At 39.9% G+C, this 16,722-nt stretch overlaps 1 protein-coding gene across 2 annotated transcripts; it reads right to left on the bottom strand.

Annotated features, from left to right (window-relative positions):
* Window positions 1–727: 727 nt before the first annotated feature.
* zdhhc7 (zinc finger DHHC-type palmitoyltransferase 7) lies at window positions 728–16,293 on the bottom strand. Of its 2 annotated transcripts, XR_010928806.1 has the most exons (9): window positions 16,127–16,293; window positions 14,687–14,785; window positions 7,930–8,280; window positions 6,331–6,455; window positions 6,050–6,146; window positions 5,153–5,234; window positions 4,455–4,585; window positions 3,898–4,261; window positions 728–3,775 (listed from the first exon to the last, which is right to left on the bottom strand). XR_010928806.1 is itself a non-coding variant. In XM_067593550.1 (8 exons), the coding sequence occupies exons 3-8, from the start codon at window positions 8,272–8,274 to the stop codon at window positions 4,079–4,081; spliced, it is 963 nt and encodes a 320-aa protein (XP_067449651.1). In that variant the 5' UTR covers window positions 8,275–8,280; window positions 14,687–14,785; window positions 16,127–16,293; the 3' UTR covers window positions 728–4,078. The 2 variants fall into 2 exon arrangements, 1 of the variants encoding a protein (XP_067449651.1); XM_067593550.1 differs by having other exon boundaries at window positions 728–4,261.
* Between the last annotated feature and the right edge of the window lie 429 nt (window positions 16,294–16,722).

The following is a 16,722-nucleotide window of genomic DNA, read 5'->3' as shown; positions in this document are numbered from 1 at the left end:
TGCCTTCAAGACTAAGATCAGGACACATACAGTCACACAGACTCTCAAGTTTCACACCAGCAGAAAACATCATTATCCCATCAACTGTTTTGAAGTGAGTCAACAACACACTCTCGCCTTTTTCTTAAAATGTATTGTTTATTTGATAACGTTTCATTCACCATACTCATTTCAGCACGACCTGATTGCAGTAATACAGTCAGACACCCAGTTTATGTTTTCAGTTTTATATTCTTGTGTTTGTTACTCATTTCTACAGTTAGGTTACATTAATTGTACTGTTTTGTAGTATTCAAAATGTCCATAGCATGACCTGTGTGTGTCTGTTGTTTAACTGTGGAGGTATTTGGAGGGAATTCCAATGGCCATAAATGTACACTTAAAATAATTCAGCATTTTATCACTAATTTGCTCAGGGGGTTACATATGTGTCACAAAATCTTACACTTGTCTTTTACTTCTCTTTGGTGCTGCAGCAACACTACTCTCTACAGGCAATTAATCTCTACTCCATCTTGTTACATCTCAACTTCAGGGAAAGTGAAAAGATGGTATATACTTTATCAGCTGTCCCTAATATCTGATATCTAATTTCTTTTTTTGCTTCTAGCAGATCTGCAACATGTTAATGTAAAAGCCACAACGTGTTCTATGTTATCCAGAAACAAACGACAAAACCCACAAATAAAGAACAGTGACTATATGATGGACAAAAAATCACAGTTCATAGTTTTAATTTAATCAAGTTTATTATGTAAAAGAATGACATTAAAGATATGACATTATAAGATTATGACACATTAATTAAAAAAAACTCAAATAAAACATTCCATTTATATTTTGTTAATAGTAACCTTTATACTTTGTTTATAAAGCTGGAGGACTTTTGTTCTTGATAAACATTCTCTCAGGAGAGCAGGAAACAAAACATTTCTCAACTGTTCATGACAATGTCAATGGTAATCCTATGATCAAACATTCATCCTGTTAATAATCGTTACTTTACATCATAAATTGTTCTTTACACTAGACTTTCTGTGCAAATCCCCTTTGACAGAATAAAATTGTATTGGTTTACACAATTTTGCACATCGTCACACGATCCACTCCCAATAGTGATGGCGTTTTTCTTTTCCCCGAAATGATAAAGCAGAAGGTGGAGAAAGGCTCAAAATACCATGTTTTACCAGTGTTATCCTTTAAATATCATCATTCACTGATTCTGTTACTGAACACGATTGTGAACGACATATCCTGTGTTTCCTGATTACAGCATCTGAGTTTGGTCATGAAACGGGACTACTCCTATTGCAGAATACTGGTACACAACAACCAAGCAGTACCAGTCAACATCAAGTATTTATACCCAGTCAACGTAGTAAAATTTGTCAATCAATAATTAGCTCTGACGTTCTGCTACTTTCTACAGACAGAAATAAAAGTTTAGCAGTGCATTAGTCCTGCCTCGGATATGTACTTCTATTCTAATTACATTGTGTTTATTGGACTTCAGGCCTCTCGGGGGCTCTGAATGCATTTTTGCTGTTAACACTCGCAACTATTTGTAATGACAGCTGTTGCTTGATTAGCAAGATATTTTTTGCATCTGCAAAATTTAAACAGCATGGATGTTCCTGTTGTATTCTCAAAAGTCTTATATATTCTTTAGTCTTTCATTTATACATTGATACAGTATTTATAGACATGCCATGTGTATTGGCTTAACTTTATTCATTTTCATTTTGCACCACATAAAATAAAAAGGACATTGAGCGTATTAGGATTAGGGACTAGCTGAATAAACAGTAATGAAAATAGAGAAAGAATGTCACTGTTAGACTGATAAAAGTGATCTCCCAGCATTTCATCAGAAAACAATTGCTGAGTTGATGCAGTCCAGCAGAATAAAAGGAGAAATGAGAGGCCAGCATTAATAAATTCCCCTGATATCAGTTAGCTTTCAGTGCTGTGTCCCTTAGTCCCAACATAGATACGTTTTACATTCTAACGACAGCATGTTTCTTTAAAACATTTTAGCCATAGCATATCATTTAGTGTAAACAGTGGAGAAAAAGTTCCTTCTCCTGACAACCACAGATGAGAACAAATAGCAGTATATTGTCCAACACGCGATCAAAATGAGACTTTGAGAATCTAGATTAGACAACACTAGCTGATTAGTCAGAATCTGACTTTAAATCCTGAACTCTAGATTCAAAAAGCCACATTAATCCAGTGCAAACGCCCGTTTATTATGCAGAGTAAAAATTGGAGACAAGTTGTCACAAATTGAGAAAACACTTTCATAAATATGGCAATAAAGACTAAATCTTTCAAGCCAATAAATTCATTTGACTGAATGATTTTACAAAAGGCATAGATACGTGATCTAGTAACACTGGAAACATTTTTGCTACTGTCCTGCCACTAGCTGTTACCGGCCTGACATTTCTGGAGTGAAGCAGGAAAGGCCTCCACAAGCATCTGCTGAGCTCCCCAAGACTTTGTTCATTATTAAAGCTTGTATAATGAGCCTTGTCCTACAGCCTCTTTTAGCAAAGCAGCTCCTTTTTAATTCTACAGGCTGACTGCACAATGAAGCTTGGCTCTGTAGATCAGAACAGGCTCAGAGCTTGCCAAAGGAGGTTGTGCTAGTGTTTTAAGTTCTCCTTTTCAAGAACATCGCACCACACGATGGACAAGGAGCAGGCAAAGCCACCGTGTCTGAAACTTGGCTCGGTCTCGGGGCGTTTGTAAGGTTTTGCTTTTCAGGTTTAAATGCTATGAAGTCGTATTCAACTGTTCTTGCATATGGTTTCTAACTACACACAGAAGTAGCCCCCAGTTTTTTCACATAAAGAACAGCTGATGTATGGGTATAACAATCCAAACTTAATGACATTCAGTCTTGCTCGACCAATCGCTTCATTATGGAAACACTGGGAGGCATATCAGCGGTCTGAGGATCACTGTAGGTTTGTGGAGAATGAGCTGTAGAGCAGCATGTAGGAGTGGTGAAATGGACATTTAAGTACCGCTAATACAAAAATGTTTTTGTCAAAATAAAAGATTCAGAATAAACAGTAGTCATCTCCAGTGAGTCATTATCACAAACTGTTGAGGATTGGTCACTGTGATGAAAGTTAACCCAGACATTTCAGCAGTTATTTAATAAAAAGGAAAAATGTATTTCTACTGGTCTGAGTAACCAAAAGAATCAAAGATTTCAGCCCATGGAAGGAAAAACATGACAAAAGAGATGAACGGATAGGAAAAGCCAATCAGTCCTGCTGAATAAGAATGAGGCTTGTGTTCACAGTCGCCTGTTGGTTCATTTAGAGATAGTGAAAGCCTCATTTCCTGGCTGAGATGCTGACTGATTGAGCTGTAATACATGCAAATCAAGGCAGCACAGATCCATTTCTGATGTCCACTGTGCTCCACATACAGGCTTTCTCAAGTGCCGTATAAGTAGTGTGTGTCCTTGACTGTGATTTCCTTGTCTGGGTTTAGTACAACAGTTTCAAGCTTTTACCCATTTAGATCCACTTGTCTGGGTCCAGTGATAATCAAAGATATGCTGCTGGTCCTTCCACCCCCCCCTGCCCCCCCCCCCAAAAAAAATCAAATACTAACCTTGAATCTCATCAGCGCAGCAAAGAAAACAAACTGCTGAAGTTGTGTACTGAGGGTGCATGAGTTGAGTTCGAACAGCACCTTGGACGGTCTCACAAGGAATAAAAGACTCACTTGAGTTACATACTGCATGCGTTACCTAAAAACACACAAACAAACCGAAAAGCTGCTCATGTTTAAACCATATCCCAGCTGTTTAACATACTTGTGCAGACCTAAGGTGTTGGGTCTACATCAGCATGTGAGAGTGACAATACAAACTTTCAGTGGTGGTTGTGATGCACTGGAGTCCCACTGAAGCAGCCTGTCTCCCAGTCACCCACACATGAAGGACAGCCCCAGGGAGCAGATGTCCATCTTAGCCCCATCCAAGGAGGACATATAAGAGATCTTGCTTTAGGGATGACCAAGTGTTGGTGAGCTGCATCTGTCTGCCCTTCTCTCAGACAGAAAACTCAGACCCGCCACGACGACCGTGGGTCAACAGCATGAGACGCCGAAGACGCAGGCCGGTGAATGGATTGCACCAGAGCAGAGAGGGTGGACCTCCGAACACAGCTTTCATTCCATCCCATCTCATGCGACGCTCCCATGTTGGCTTCTCGTTTTTAAGACGTTCAATCTCCTGCAAGACATTCAAACTCGTCTGTAAATTAAACATTCCTTATTAAGTAATCTGATAACTTCAGCTAATAAGCGTGCTAAAGGCACACAATTATATTAAGACAGGACATTTATCACGACTAAGGTTCCCTCACACATCTTACAGTGACCCGCCCTGCCACATAAACAGAGTGTAAAGTACAGTGGATACCAACCGTCTCGTCGTTGCAGATGGAGTGGATCTGCGTACCAAACATTACAGCAGTGAAAGTGAGGAAGAGGATGGCTTCGAGACAGAGGAAGATCAGCAGCAGCACAGACACCCCTGGAGAGAATTCACTGCACTCTGGTCGCCAGCAGAGAGAAAGAAAGGTAGAGTTTTTATTTTGCACATGACAACAGAAATGTCAGATTCCAAAGGCTTATACAGCTTCCCTTAAAGGACTTAAAAGACCACAATAGACTTCTGGGTAAAATGCTGCAAAATGGGCCAAAAAAAGAGGCACCTGTCACAGTAGCTTAGATCATGGGAAACAATTTTAAACTATATTCCAGTAGAGGGCAATAGAAGCCGGTGTTCCAAGAATGAAATATTATCTTCATCTTATATCTTTCCTGGTTCAGTCCTACCGAGAAACCCACAAGGGAGCGGGAAAAGATCAATGGCAGTTCTGTGATGATTTGTGCTGCACAGCTACAACAACCTGTACAGAGCAGCTGTTCTTACAACAGAGTAACAATCTCTTTCTTTTTTTCCCACTCTGTCTGTCTCTCTTTATGTCTCTACGCAGTTTACATCTCTTGCATAAATAGCTTTATCTTTAACACATAAACTACATCTCTTTGACATTCTGTGTTTGTCTTTTTGACTCAAACACATTAAAGTCAATCCTGTAAGACAGAGAGGCCTTACCGTTCCACTGGACTTTAATACAGGTGAAGAAGTGCATACCACTGAGGCCCAGAGCATGGGCAGAAATCAAGGCTATGTACATCTGTGTAGAAAAAAACAAAACAAAAACAGGGGGAAGAGATAATTAGAAAAAGTGACAAAGAAATGGCAGAAAAGAGGCGTCATTCCTCTCTTGTCCACCAGGTTGGTTTGTAAATAATGTGCTCGTGTAGCCTCTTTAATTTCTGGTCTGTTGTTTAACTTTAAAACCTTCTATTTTTTTACTTTACATTTATAGCCTATGTTTATGGTAATCTGTGAGAGCCAACTAAGAATCTCATCACATAGGTGACCTTGTACTGCTCAGCCACATGACAGCTTTATGTTTCTGTCATCCAAAGTTCTAGTCAGCATACGAAGCTATAAAAAAGTGCTGATGTTGTCAAGAGAGTCACATCTGGCTATGAGAGTACATCTCATGTAGGCCTGTGTCTGTCATGCACAACATCACTGCTGAGCTGGTTATTTCACCATGAAATATGAGTAAGTGGAACAATTTTCTACAAGGGATTGGTTTTGTCTAATTTCACTTTCCGCAGATAAATAAATGTGATTTATGTACTTCTTCAAGTACTTCTAAAATTAAAGTCAAGGATAAAGCCACTTGAAAGTTTCTATGGTAATGTGTTTTGATTGTTGGTGAAAATGTTCACGGACATTAGAGAAGACATGTACTAGCCACTTGGATTTTTATTGTTGTGCTATAATGAAAATATACTTAATTTATTATAATTGGCATTAACTGATCAAATAAATTACTGTGTGTAAAATGTGCATCCCTAAAACCTACCAGAGCCAAACACTGTTATTAAATTCAAAAGAAAACTGACCACTCCATGAGTACGTCTGTGTACTTACAGTGAAAAGTACAAAGAATCTCTGATTCTTTTCTCCCACACAGTTATTGACCCAGGGACAATGGTGATCCATCTTCCGGATGCATCTTTTACAAATACTGCAGACAGGAGAGAGAAATTATGTTATTGCATGACACAGTGACTCTGTTAATATCAATTTTACTGCTGCTGTAACACAAAGTGTGTGTATAAAGTTGTTTTCTAAAGCCCAATTTGAACACTATAAGATGAGGTGAAAGAACATCAGTTTTGTGTAAACTTGTTTACGAAAGCTAGACTGACCTGCAGTGGTGTGCTCTCTCAGGCTTGATGCTGCAGCACTTTGGGCACTTGTAGATGACCTCTCCAGGTTTCAGCTGCAAGCTCTCCATGTACTCCTTGGTTGCGTTGCCCTTGGGAACTGCACCCTAAGGAGGTGGGCAGACAGACAAAGACAAAATCCTGTCAGTTCAAAAGGTCCAAACGAGTGCAATATGCTACAGGCTTTGAGAAGTCAAGCTGTGTCTCTGTGCATGCAGCAATTTAACTGTTGATTTTATATTTCTAGGCTTATGAAAAAGAGGTCCTCTACTTGGATGGATGTTTGATTTTGACTGAATATGCAGGAAACGCTGACCCTGCTGGTTTTATTGTCATTCTGACAGGATGCAGGGCATGATACCAACTAAAGGACTCTCTTTGGTCAGAGACACTACAACAGAGCTGTTACCTGTGTGAATCACAGTCAGGTGTAACTGCCACTTAAAGCCAAATGCACAAATAAACTTAAGACCTTTAAAGCTTAGATGAAACCAGAGTTTGACACACTACTGCACAACCTTCTGTGTAAAGGCTAAGCTATTGGTCTGGAAAGAACCAGTGGAGCTGTCATCAGACATCTAGCTCCTCTGAGTAAGCATGAATCGATGATGCGGCGGCAGCACTAACAGTATTTGACCCATAACCCCCCCAAGCACGAATTGGTTGAATTCACCAAGATTAGTCACAAAGTATCAAAAAAAAAACTGAAGAATAACACCTTTGGCATTTCCTTTTGCCTGTGCCATCACACACTCCAGTAGGAAAAGGCATCCCATTTATTTACCATTTGTAAATATCACAAGACTTCATGTCATACAGGAGAATTAAAAAGCAGCTGTCAATGAAACGATCTGTATCAAGATAATTGGACTTTCAGGAGAAAAATTGTATTTTACAGTATTTCAACAGTTTAACTAAACTTTTAAATATTTTCCTTTCAAAACAGTACATATTGTTTCTTGAATACTCTGAGAGAATTCACAGTTTTCAGGTAAGGTGGAAAACAACAAGTCCCCTGTTTGTTCCTGGGTCGTTTATTAACTTGGATTATTTGGTAAAAAAAAACACCAAATACTGCTCTTATATTAGCAGATTAAACTGTTGTGTCAGGAGACATCTAGCCCCATACAATTTAATAGGCTGCTCTATACTGCTTTACCAACCAGCATCTCTTCACACTCTGTCACCCAGCTCACTGTCCAAATCAGTGAGTGAGTGACAGCGTCTGGTAGGAGTTTGGACATGACAGCAGTTCTTGGTCGTGCTGTAGGAAGTACTGGCAGACTCTCCTGCTACATAATTCCTGACCACAACCCTATCCTAATCCTGAGCACTAGTTCAATGAATTTAAAGTTATTTTAATAGGACACTTCCTTAAACAAATGATCACATTCTGCTAATACTGTTAATGCAAGATTTATTCTGTTTTTTTGAGGTGCTCCACATGACCATTATTTTTTAAAAATTTTAATTATGGTAGTTGTTTTGTAAACGCACACAATGTTTTCACATCCTCTTCTCTTCAAAACCTTGCTTTCCTCCTCGTCCCCAATGTTCCATTTCTCTCCTATGCATTCTTACCGGGTCAGTCAACATGGTGCGCAGATGTGAGGCCAATGCCAGCACAGCCAGGGAGTTGAAGGTGGCCCCGTTCAGCAGCGAGTACCAGAAGTTCTTGGCAGGCAGAAGCATGACAAAATTCACTACGAATTCAGCATACAGGACCAGGAACCAGGTCATGGTTGCACACACCATACCACAGCTGTCCTGGATGAACCACAGTGTGCGGTTCCCCGCTGTGTGGCCCGTGTGGGGACCCCCAACCATCACTCCGGCTGCCAGGCTCCCCGTCTCGACATCTGCACCTGCCGACAGCAGTGGGTGGTGCTGCTCCATATCTCGCAGTCGGTGGTTTGAAGACTGCATCCTGCCCTATGAGAAGAGGAAATATTTTAAAAAATAAACATATTAATACAGTCTCTGTCTTCCCACGATAAATTTTTCAAATTTTCTTTAGATTTCAAAACCGTTCAGTTGTGTGTATGTGTGGTGGGTAGATGAGGGTTTGTACTTCCTCCAGTATGAATACGTTGATCACAAGACAGCTACGTGTTGTAAAGACGGCATTTAAAAAAGCATACATGTGTGCAGATATAATGCCTCAAAAAAATTATGCCTAAAAAGATTTCATGTTCATGAGCTGCATTGATGAATAAGAGTAGAGAAGTTATCTAGACTTAAGCAATATCTGACACTTCATGACTCGTGAATGGGATTGGCTGTTAAGACATCTTGTTCAAACCAAAGTGGTGGTCAGATGACCGACTGATCAACTACCATCATCCTTACAGCTCTACTGTGACTGTAAAGAAAAGGGTGACTCAACCTTGTACTCAACTCTTCAAGCTCAGGGCTGTTATTACAAGAGACATGAGTCATTGACGGTTTCTTCTTCTATATTTATGTCAAGGTCACAAGAGCTCATTCAGGACCAACTCAAGAGACTATGTTGGCAGCTTCAAGATAAATCAATGACTGCCCTGCTCCCTTTAGGAAACTGATCCTGCAGCAGAGGTAAATGTGTGTGAGGAATACAGGCTAATAATAATCTGTAGACCCAGTTACTTTCAGCTCACAGTGTTCACTGTGACTCACTGAGACAAAGTAAACCGATAAAACAAGGCAGTGCAAAAACACACTTTAGGCTTCTTTGGTGCAAAAAGGAAACTCAGAGAACAATTTAATGTTAGATTAGAAGAAGTCAGATCCAAAAAGTCCATATGTCTATGCAGAAATACTCATGGAGCTCACGATACAACTGAAATGGAAAGTTTTAAAATTTTTTGCTTCCATATTACACAAAAAACGATCTTTCCTTTAATGACCCACCTTAGTCAGATACCACTTTAATACAATGAAACAGGCTAATTTATTGGATAGACCATGGATTTAGTGTGAAAATGTGTATTTGCTCTTTAAGCACTTAGAACAGACCCAGATGATTGTCTTCTCAGATCAATATTTCCCTGATCACTGCGGAAGTTACATGCTGCCCAACCCAAATAAGCTGGCAAACCACCCAGAACAATTTCAGCTGCATCTGCATCAGGTGGCTACTGATGATATAAGTTTAGTAGATGTGAATCTATTTAAGATGAAAAATATATATTGAACTGAAAAAGGTTTTTGCTAAATAAAGCACGCATTGACACAGCAGAACGATTCCCCTCACACTCCTCAAGTCTGTCATCGTCTCATACAGGAAAGACATTAGATGGTGGTGGGAAGCATGAAATGAAATAAACATAATTATAAAAAAAGAGGACATTAGAACCCATTAGAAACTTACTAGGCACATTAGGGGTGTGTCCCCAGCTGTGACTGGCTGTCATGACACTGTCTTCTTTGAAAATGAATGATGAATATACTGGGGCTGCCCCATGAAAGTCAATGAGTCAAATCATCTGTCAGGGATCCCTCAGTCGACTGAGTCGAGCAGTCACAACTCGAATCTTGCATCATATGCAGCTGTCTTTTATTGAATTTTAAATGATAAAAAATATGTCGTCATGACTCTGTTGCATTTGACTATGTTAATGTGGTCAAAATCATAACCGAAACTCACGTCAATGGATTTTCTGATTGCCAGATAGTATATTTGAAAAAAAAGGAACAAACAGTCAAATCTCCTTCAGCCAAATCTGATTCAACTGACAAAGTCCTGAGTCGGGTACAGACCTAGAATATACATGTTCTTCATTTCTGAAATGAAAGCTGGAGTCAGTGCTGAAACAACAACCTGTTATTGAAGAATCCTGTTTAACATGCTTCTACAGCTTACCAGCCATATGTAGTTCAATCCTTACTAAAACTACTAAGCTGGTGAACTACTAAGTTGTTAGACACTTACTGCATTTATTGATATGGTGTTTTTCAGTAGATTCTGATGTACTGCTTTGAAACAAATGATTGTTTCCTTAGGCTAAGCGTTTAAATCAAATTAGACATTTCCACTGAGAATGAGATTAGTGGCACAAAGCAAAGCTGTCAGTCTTTAGCTGACCAGCCAACCAGGCTGTCTTCCAAACGCCACACTGCTGTTTGTTTCTGCTTGCATCCAAAAACTTTGCCTGTCAGTGGGTGTCATTGCGATTGCTTGCAAAATGGGAATGCCCACAAGGATGGCAGGCTTTTGCCCTGCTGAGCTGAAACCCCAAACCAGCAGAGATGTCTTCCAGGCTGTCAGAAAATCGAGAGCCATAAACTCCACAGACATAGGACCCATGCTATCACAACCCTTTTCAATACATCAGTAAGACAAACAAGCTAATAAGAGGCTGGTAATGCAGCAAGTCTGCGCAAACAACTGGCTTTAAGGCCCAGTTTGGATCAAACATTACATCTAATCTGAACATTTATGACTGGACGGTTATAGGCTTGTTGTGGTAGGTGGCATGTCACTGTAAGTTTTCCCAGAATATATCGTTTTTAGTAACTTTTACTTACTTAAAAATGGCTTCTATGAGGCTATGCTCCCCAAACACTCTACTACAAAAGGTGCAAAGCTTTGCATTTAAATGTAAATCTTTCAGAAATGCAAATTTCAGAAATAATTTCAACAAAATGAGAAAAATACCTACAATAACACAGACAGCCTCTTTCTAAAAGCTAATATAAAAACACAAAACAAATACTGCTGCTTTAATATTGTTTGTTGCCAATATTTCATGTTCAAGGTCGTGGTTGAGTCATTGTTCCAGCCAAACTAACTAAGGGCCCTGTCTCAATGGCATGTCAAGTATAATTGTACAGACAGTATGACAGACTGCACTGACATTTATCCCCTGCAGGGGCTGATGTGAGTTTATGTGGGTGCAATGAGTGGAGTATTTCTAAATCTTTATTCAGATATAACAGAGCCACTCTTTGAAACAGATGACATCTAATCCTGCAAAGATATTAACAGTTTTTAAAAACACCAGTTTATTGGCATTTTTTTCTGCCTTCATTAGACAGGTGACAGTTCAGAAGAAAGCAGTTAACATGGGGAGAGAGTTAGAGGTATGACATTCAACAAAATCAAACCATCTTAACCACAAGGCCAACATGACCTATTAAAACAGTTTTTGAGGGGAGTAAGATAAATTACTTGTTCTGCAAAATCATGCTCTTTTAGAGACAGACTACTTGATATAGAGACAGAGCGCAACGTGTCATACTCTGAAAACCACACCCACCAGAGGGGAAAACAACCGGCGCCAGAAGATGCAACCAAGGGCTGAGACACTAACAAAATGCCTGTGGCTAGCTAAAAACATGAGATTTCATCATGTCAGAGGATTATTTTAGCACCATATGTCTACCAGAGAGGGAAAGGTAGTTTATAGCATATGCTGAAACCAGTTATATTGTATAGGATAAGATGCAATACATGAATGCAAAGCTGACATCACGTCTACAGTAGAGATAGCACAACTGTATAGCAAACCGCACCACATAACAGGCTGGCATAACACTTCACAGCTGTTATAGTGACTACAGTTTGTAAACAGAGTTGAGAAAATGACACGCACAGCCATGCAATCATTTCCCATTCAGGTTCTTTTTACAGTTAGCATTTCAGCTGAATGCAGATTATCTATTCTGTGATTTAAACACCTCTAAACACTGCATAACTTTCAATTAAACAGCTGTTCTGTTTTTACTTTCATGCATGTTCTCTGTGACTAGCAGCGTGTCCAGGTATATGTGTCAATTTTACGGAGGTTTTTGAGCTGCAGGCTGTCCGTGCAGCTCAGGTTGGGTCTGTCTCTTCCACTGCTCAGCACACAGCCCTGTAATGTTATCCATGTTTTTCTTCTTAAAGCCTCAGTTTTTCAGTTCGGCAGCTTATAAAAACTTAGTTCTGGGTTCTTTACCCTCTTGGTAATGCATCCCACCACACAGCAGCTTTTAGGCATTTTTCTGTTGTTTGCTAGCAAACAGAAGTGACAAGGAGGCACCTTCACTCAATACAAAGTCAATGAAGAGCGATGAATTGTTTTCCCCTCCGGTGTGGGTGGGAGTTAATTGCGCTCTGTCTCTATGTTGGAGTGCTGGTTTATGAAGTTCACATTTTGGAAACCCAATGTTTCGGTAAAGACTGAGACAATTTTGTTTTTTTACTTCCTAATTATACGTTAACCCCCCCCCCTAGACACAGATTGTCCACCTACACAGGTGGACTTATGTAGTCTGATTAGGCCCTCTTCTCAAGACTGTGCACAAACTACTCTTGACTGACATCTCCCTCACCTGTTACTGCGGGACAACTTATACACTAGACAAACAGAGTGTGGAGCATGCATATCTAAAAAATGTCTACAGGTGCAAAGACTAAATTTAATAGAGAAATGTTTGGTGATCTTTGTCAGGCATTGAAAATCACTGTCAAAAATTTATTTATTTTTTTTCCAAAAACATTTTGACAAGTTGAATTTACTCCCAGTAAATTAAAATTGAGCTACCAGGACAACTACACTACAATCATTCTAATTAGTACATAGATTTTGGTGAAATGACTCAATTCACACAGGCTCCACCCAGCTTCCACCTGACAAGATGTCTAGTTAGTCAGAGTAATTGAAAACACCTGAGTGGGTACACAAGAGCCTTTAGGCTTTGTCCACATAAATATGGATATTTTGTAAAACGAACATTTTCCTCTAGGCCTAAATAACAAAAATAACAGCAGCTGGGTTGTTCTTCATTACCCGAGCTGAATGGGGTCTGGGCTGATCCAGGCATATTTTAATGAATAGGTATTGGCTAAATAAAGCCAAATTTTTTCCATCCAAATCCTTAGTTTCTTTATTCTAGGTACGGCAGCCAACAAATATGTCCCACTGAAAACCATTACAACACCAGAAACACAGGTTTGTCAGCAAGTGAACTGTGTGTAAACCATGATGTGGACAAAATAAACAACAGCCACAGTTTCAATTAATGGTATGACAGCATGCGTCACTGAATGATGTCAGCAAAGTGGCATCGAGTTGCAAAAAAATTGATTAATTGCATCAACAAAAAAAAAACCCAGACTGAGACTGGAGGAAAGAACTGAGTTGAAAGCACAACAAAAAGACTGAAGCTGCTGTTTAGAGTATCATCCAGTAAAGACATTGACGAGAAAAGAAAATTTAGAGATGAATCAGGATTTGAAAAAGTCAGTTCAGAAGATGATGGTGAGTGACTGACTTACTGTTACTACTCTGAGCAGCATGTCACAGTAACAACTGGAAATTATTGGAGACAAGTGGCTAAATCTGTCACAATCAAACAGTGCTGTGTGGGGAATAAGTCATGGTACATACATGAAAGCTCAAACAAGCTGACGAGAAATGCTGGAAAATGCTAGAAATACCAGCCGACATCTTTTGGACAGCTTCAGTCCCAGTGCACAACCCTCTCCCCTGATCATGTCCAGTCAAAAACTGGACAACTAAAATTATAGCAATACAAGTCACACAGGTCTGCAATGTTTTTTGTAGAAATTTTATGAATACCTGCCCATGGGCGCCTCTTCACTTTAGTGCACTCAACAGTTTTGTTTACAACATGTCACTAGTGTTGAATACCATGTCATTTTGCTGTTAAACAATTAGCATAGTCTTTAAGAGGACAGAAAACGCTCTTGGCCAGTTTAGGGTGTATTGATTTTTCCTGTGTTCAATGAAAGGGAGGTCCATTAAAGCCACACCGGCTGCTTGTTCAGCTGTCTGCCCTTCCCAGTCAGAGGGCACAACACAAGATCCACCAATACCTCTCTGTCCCCCTCTCCTTCTCCTCATCTCTCTTCTGGCATACACAACCGACCCTCACCTCAGTGTCATCCTGCTCAGATCACTTTGCAGGGTCAATCCATTGCAGAGTCATCGCACACAAAGTCAGAGCAAGGGCTTGTGTCTACTATCAAAGAAATTTAGAAGCAACAACAGCTAAGGCCAAAAATGTCTGAGAAATGGGTTTCGATTTACTGAGTGATTTTATGTTTCACTGTCACATTTCCAAATTGCCAAACAGCTCAAAGGCCAAACTAACGTGATTTGTTCCGAAAACATTAAGAACCAAAAATAAAACCACACGTGGTTGTGATTGTTGGAGCAACTCCCTAGAAAACCTCATTTTCATCAGCGAAAGCCAAAGTGAGGAATGCTACTCTTCAGGCTTTTAAACAAGAGTCAAACAGATGACATGAGATTAGCTGCTTTGCTATGTTTGCTGTTGTTACACATTTGACTCTTGAAAACTCTGTTAAACAAAAGACATGCAAATTGAGGGAAAATGCAGGACAACCTACCTAATATGTTCCCTCTTCACAATGACATGCTGTGGTGTTTACCTCCTGGACCAGCATTCAGGATGGAGTACATATGTAGACTGACATGAAGGCTTACACCTGAAAAAAAAACGCACAAAAATGTGTTAAAACTCGCCATTAAAACTTCTTATTAACATACAAACTCTCAGCTACCGGTTCACGCCTTCATAGCTTCCTTGCTTGGTTGAATGAGACTGTGTGGTGTGTGTGATTTTTGTTCCTTTTTTTTTACTGACAGGAAACACACCCGTCATGATAGCTATTCATAGAAATGTGGTGACACTGCAAGTCTTATCTGCTAATAGTCTGTGGTGTAAGCACGGATATTTCTCTAGTGAACCGACTCTAGGAAGGTAAATCAATCAGTAGTGTGTCTGACCACCTAAACGTTTCCAAGGTCTCTGTCCAAACCACCAAATTAAAGTGGTAATACTTTACTGACATGCCACAATCAGTGAGATGTACTCAGACTCAGACTCTCTTTATTATCAACCCATCCATATACAAGTGTACAACTGGGATGAAATACAGTTTCCCAGGAGCCTGTGGTGCAACAGTTAAACAGGTAGACAGTGCCAGACATAAAATACATGACATAAAACGTAAGTTCATAAACTGAGCAATCTGTGCATAACATAGTGTGAGAGACGAAGACTGTAGTGCAAAAACAATATAGACTATAAGACAAGACAGTAGTGCAAGACAATAATGTAAACTATAAGTCTTTTAGCAGCAGGTAGTTTTGTAAACATAGTAAAATAAATATAGACAAACACTATCGAGCACCACCAGGTTTTTCTTAAATACTATTATGATTATCGTCCCCCTCTCTGAAGCTAAATGCGCCTACTAATACCCACAGAAACACGCGTGTGTTTGTTTGTGTTCGCCTCAGATGCAACTGTTACTTGCTATGTCACCATTTTTCAATAGTTGGAGGAGACAACTTTGGTCAACCTTGAACCCAGCCAGCTCATGCTTTGTTATGGACAGATAAACCACAAACTGAAGCATCTCCGACAGATTTGTTGGCGAGGTGTGACTGAGATTGCAGCTCCTCTTCACATCGACTAGCCTATAAATCACCACCTTCTCATTTATGAACCGCCATATGCGTAACTGGCCATTTAGTAAAGCCGTCGCTGAGCACCAGTAAATCTAAGGGCACTAACCTGGGTTTTCCTCCTTGCTACAATGATAACTGCAAAGGTCGTGACTGAAACTGAACACTATCAACACACACACACACACCGAAACGTGCTAGCTGTGCACTTCTCATGCTACCTATCGGACTGGCTGGTTAAATCTCGCTTTGTTAACTAGCCACTAGCAGAAGCTAATCGCTAGCATGCTAACACTGTACATGCGAGCGACGAGTGCAAAAAGCAGAGCCTCTCGAGTGACAGTTCAATTACATACCTTAATACTGCTTATTTCATTTGTTAGGAACTCCTTCTTAATGCTTTTTGATGTTTCATTTGAGCTTTACTCCAGCTCCAACGCAACACATCGCTCCAACAACGGGCTGACTGACAGCAGTGACCAGACCAGTAGCGTCGGAGCTTCCGGGCTTCGCCTCGGGTTTTTCCGTTCCCATTCGCGAGTGTCCGGAGAAAGGCTCGACACATACAGCCCATGGTTCAACAGCGCCACCCTGTGGATTATGATAAAATTGCTATAATTTAGTTCTCCACTCGAGGGTGCTGTTGGCTAAATACTGTCACAATCCCACAGAAAATTTAGAAAAACCGTTTTATAATCAGAATAATCCTTATTGGCCAAGTATGTTTACACATATAAGGAATTTGACTCCGGTTTAGGAGCCAGTTTCATCATAGCGTTTGATGTTTTTGCAACTGCACATGAAGGAACTTTTAAAGTTCTTCATGTCTTAAAGTAATGATGGACTGTCGTTTCTCTTTATTTAGTCGAGCCGTTCTTGCCATAATATGGATTACTACAGTAGTCGAATATGGCTATTTGCTGCATACCAACACTACCTGGGCACACAAACA

Source organism: Thunnus thynnus, chromosome 1 (genome assembly GCF_963924715.1).
Source record: "Thunnus thynnus chromosome 1, fThuThy2.1, whole genome shotgun sequence".
Classification (NCBI taxonomy): domain Eukaryota; kingdom Metazoa; phylum Chordata; class Actinopteri; order Scombriformes; family Scombridae; genus Thunnus; species Thunnus thynnus.
Note: the sequence above shows the minus strand (reverse complement) of the source record. Positions and strands in the feature narration are given on the sequence as shown.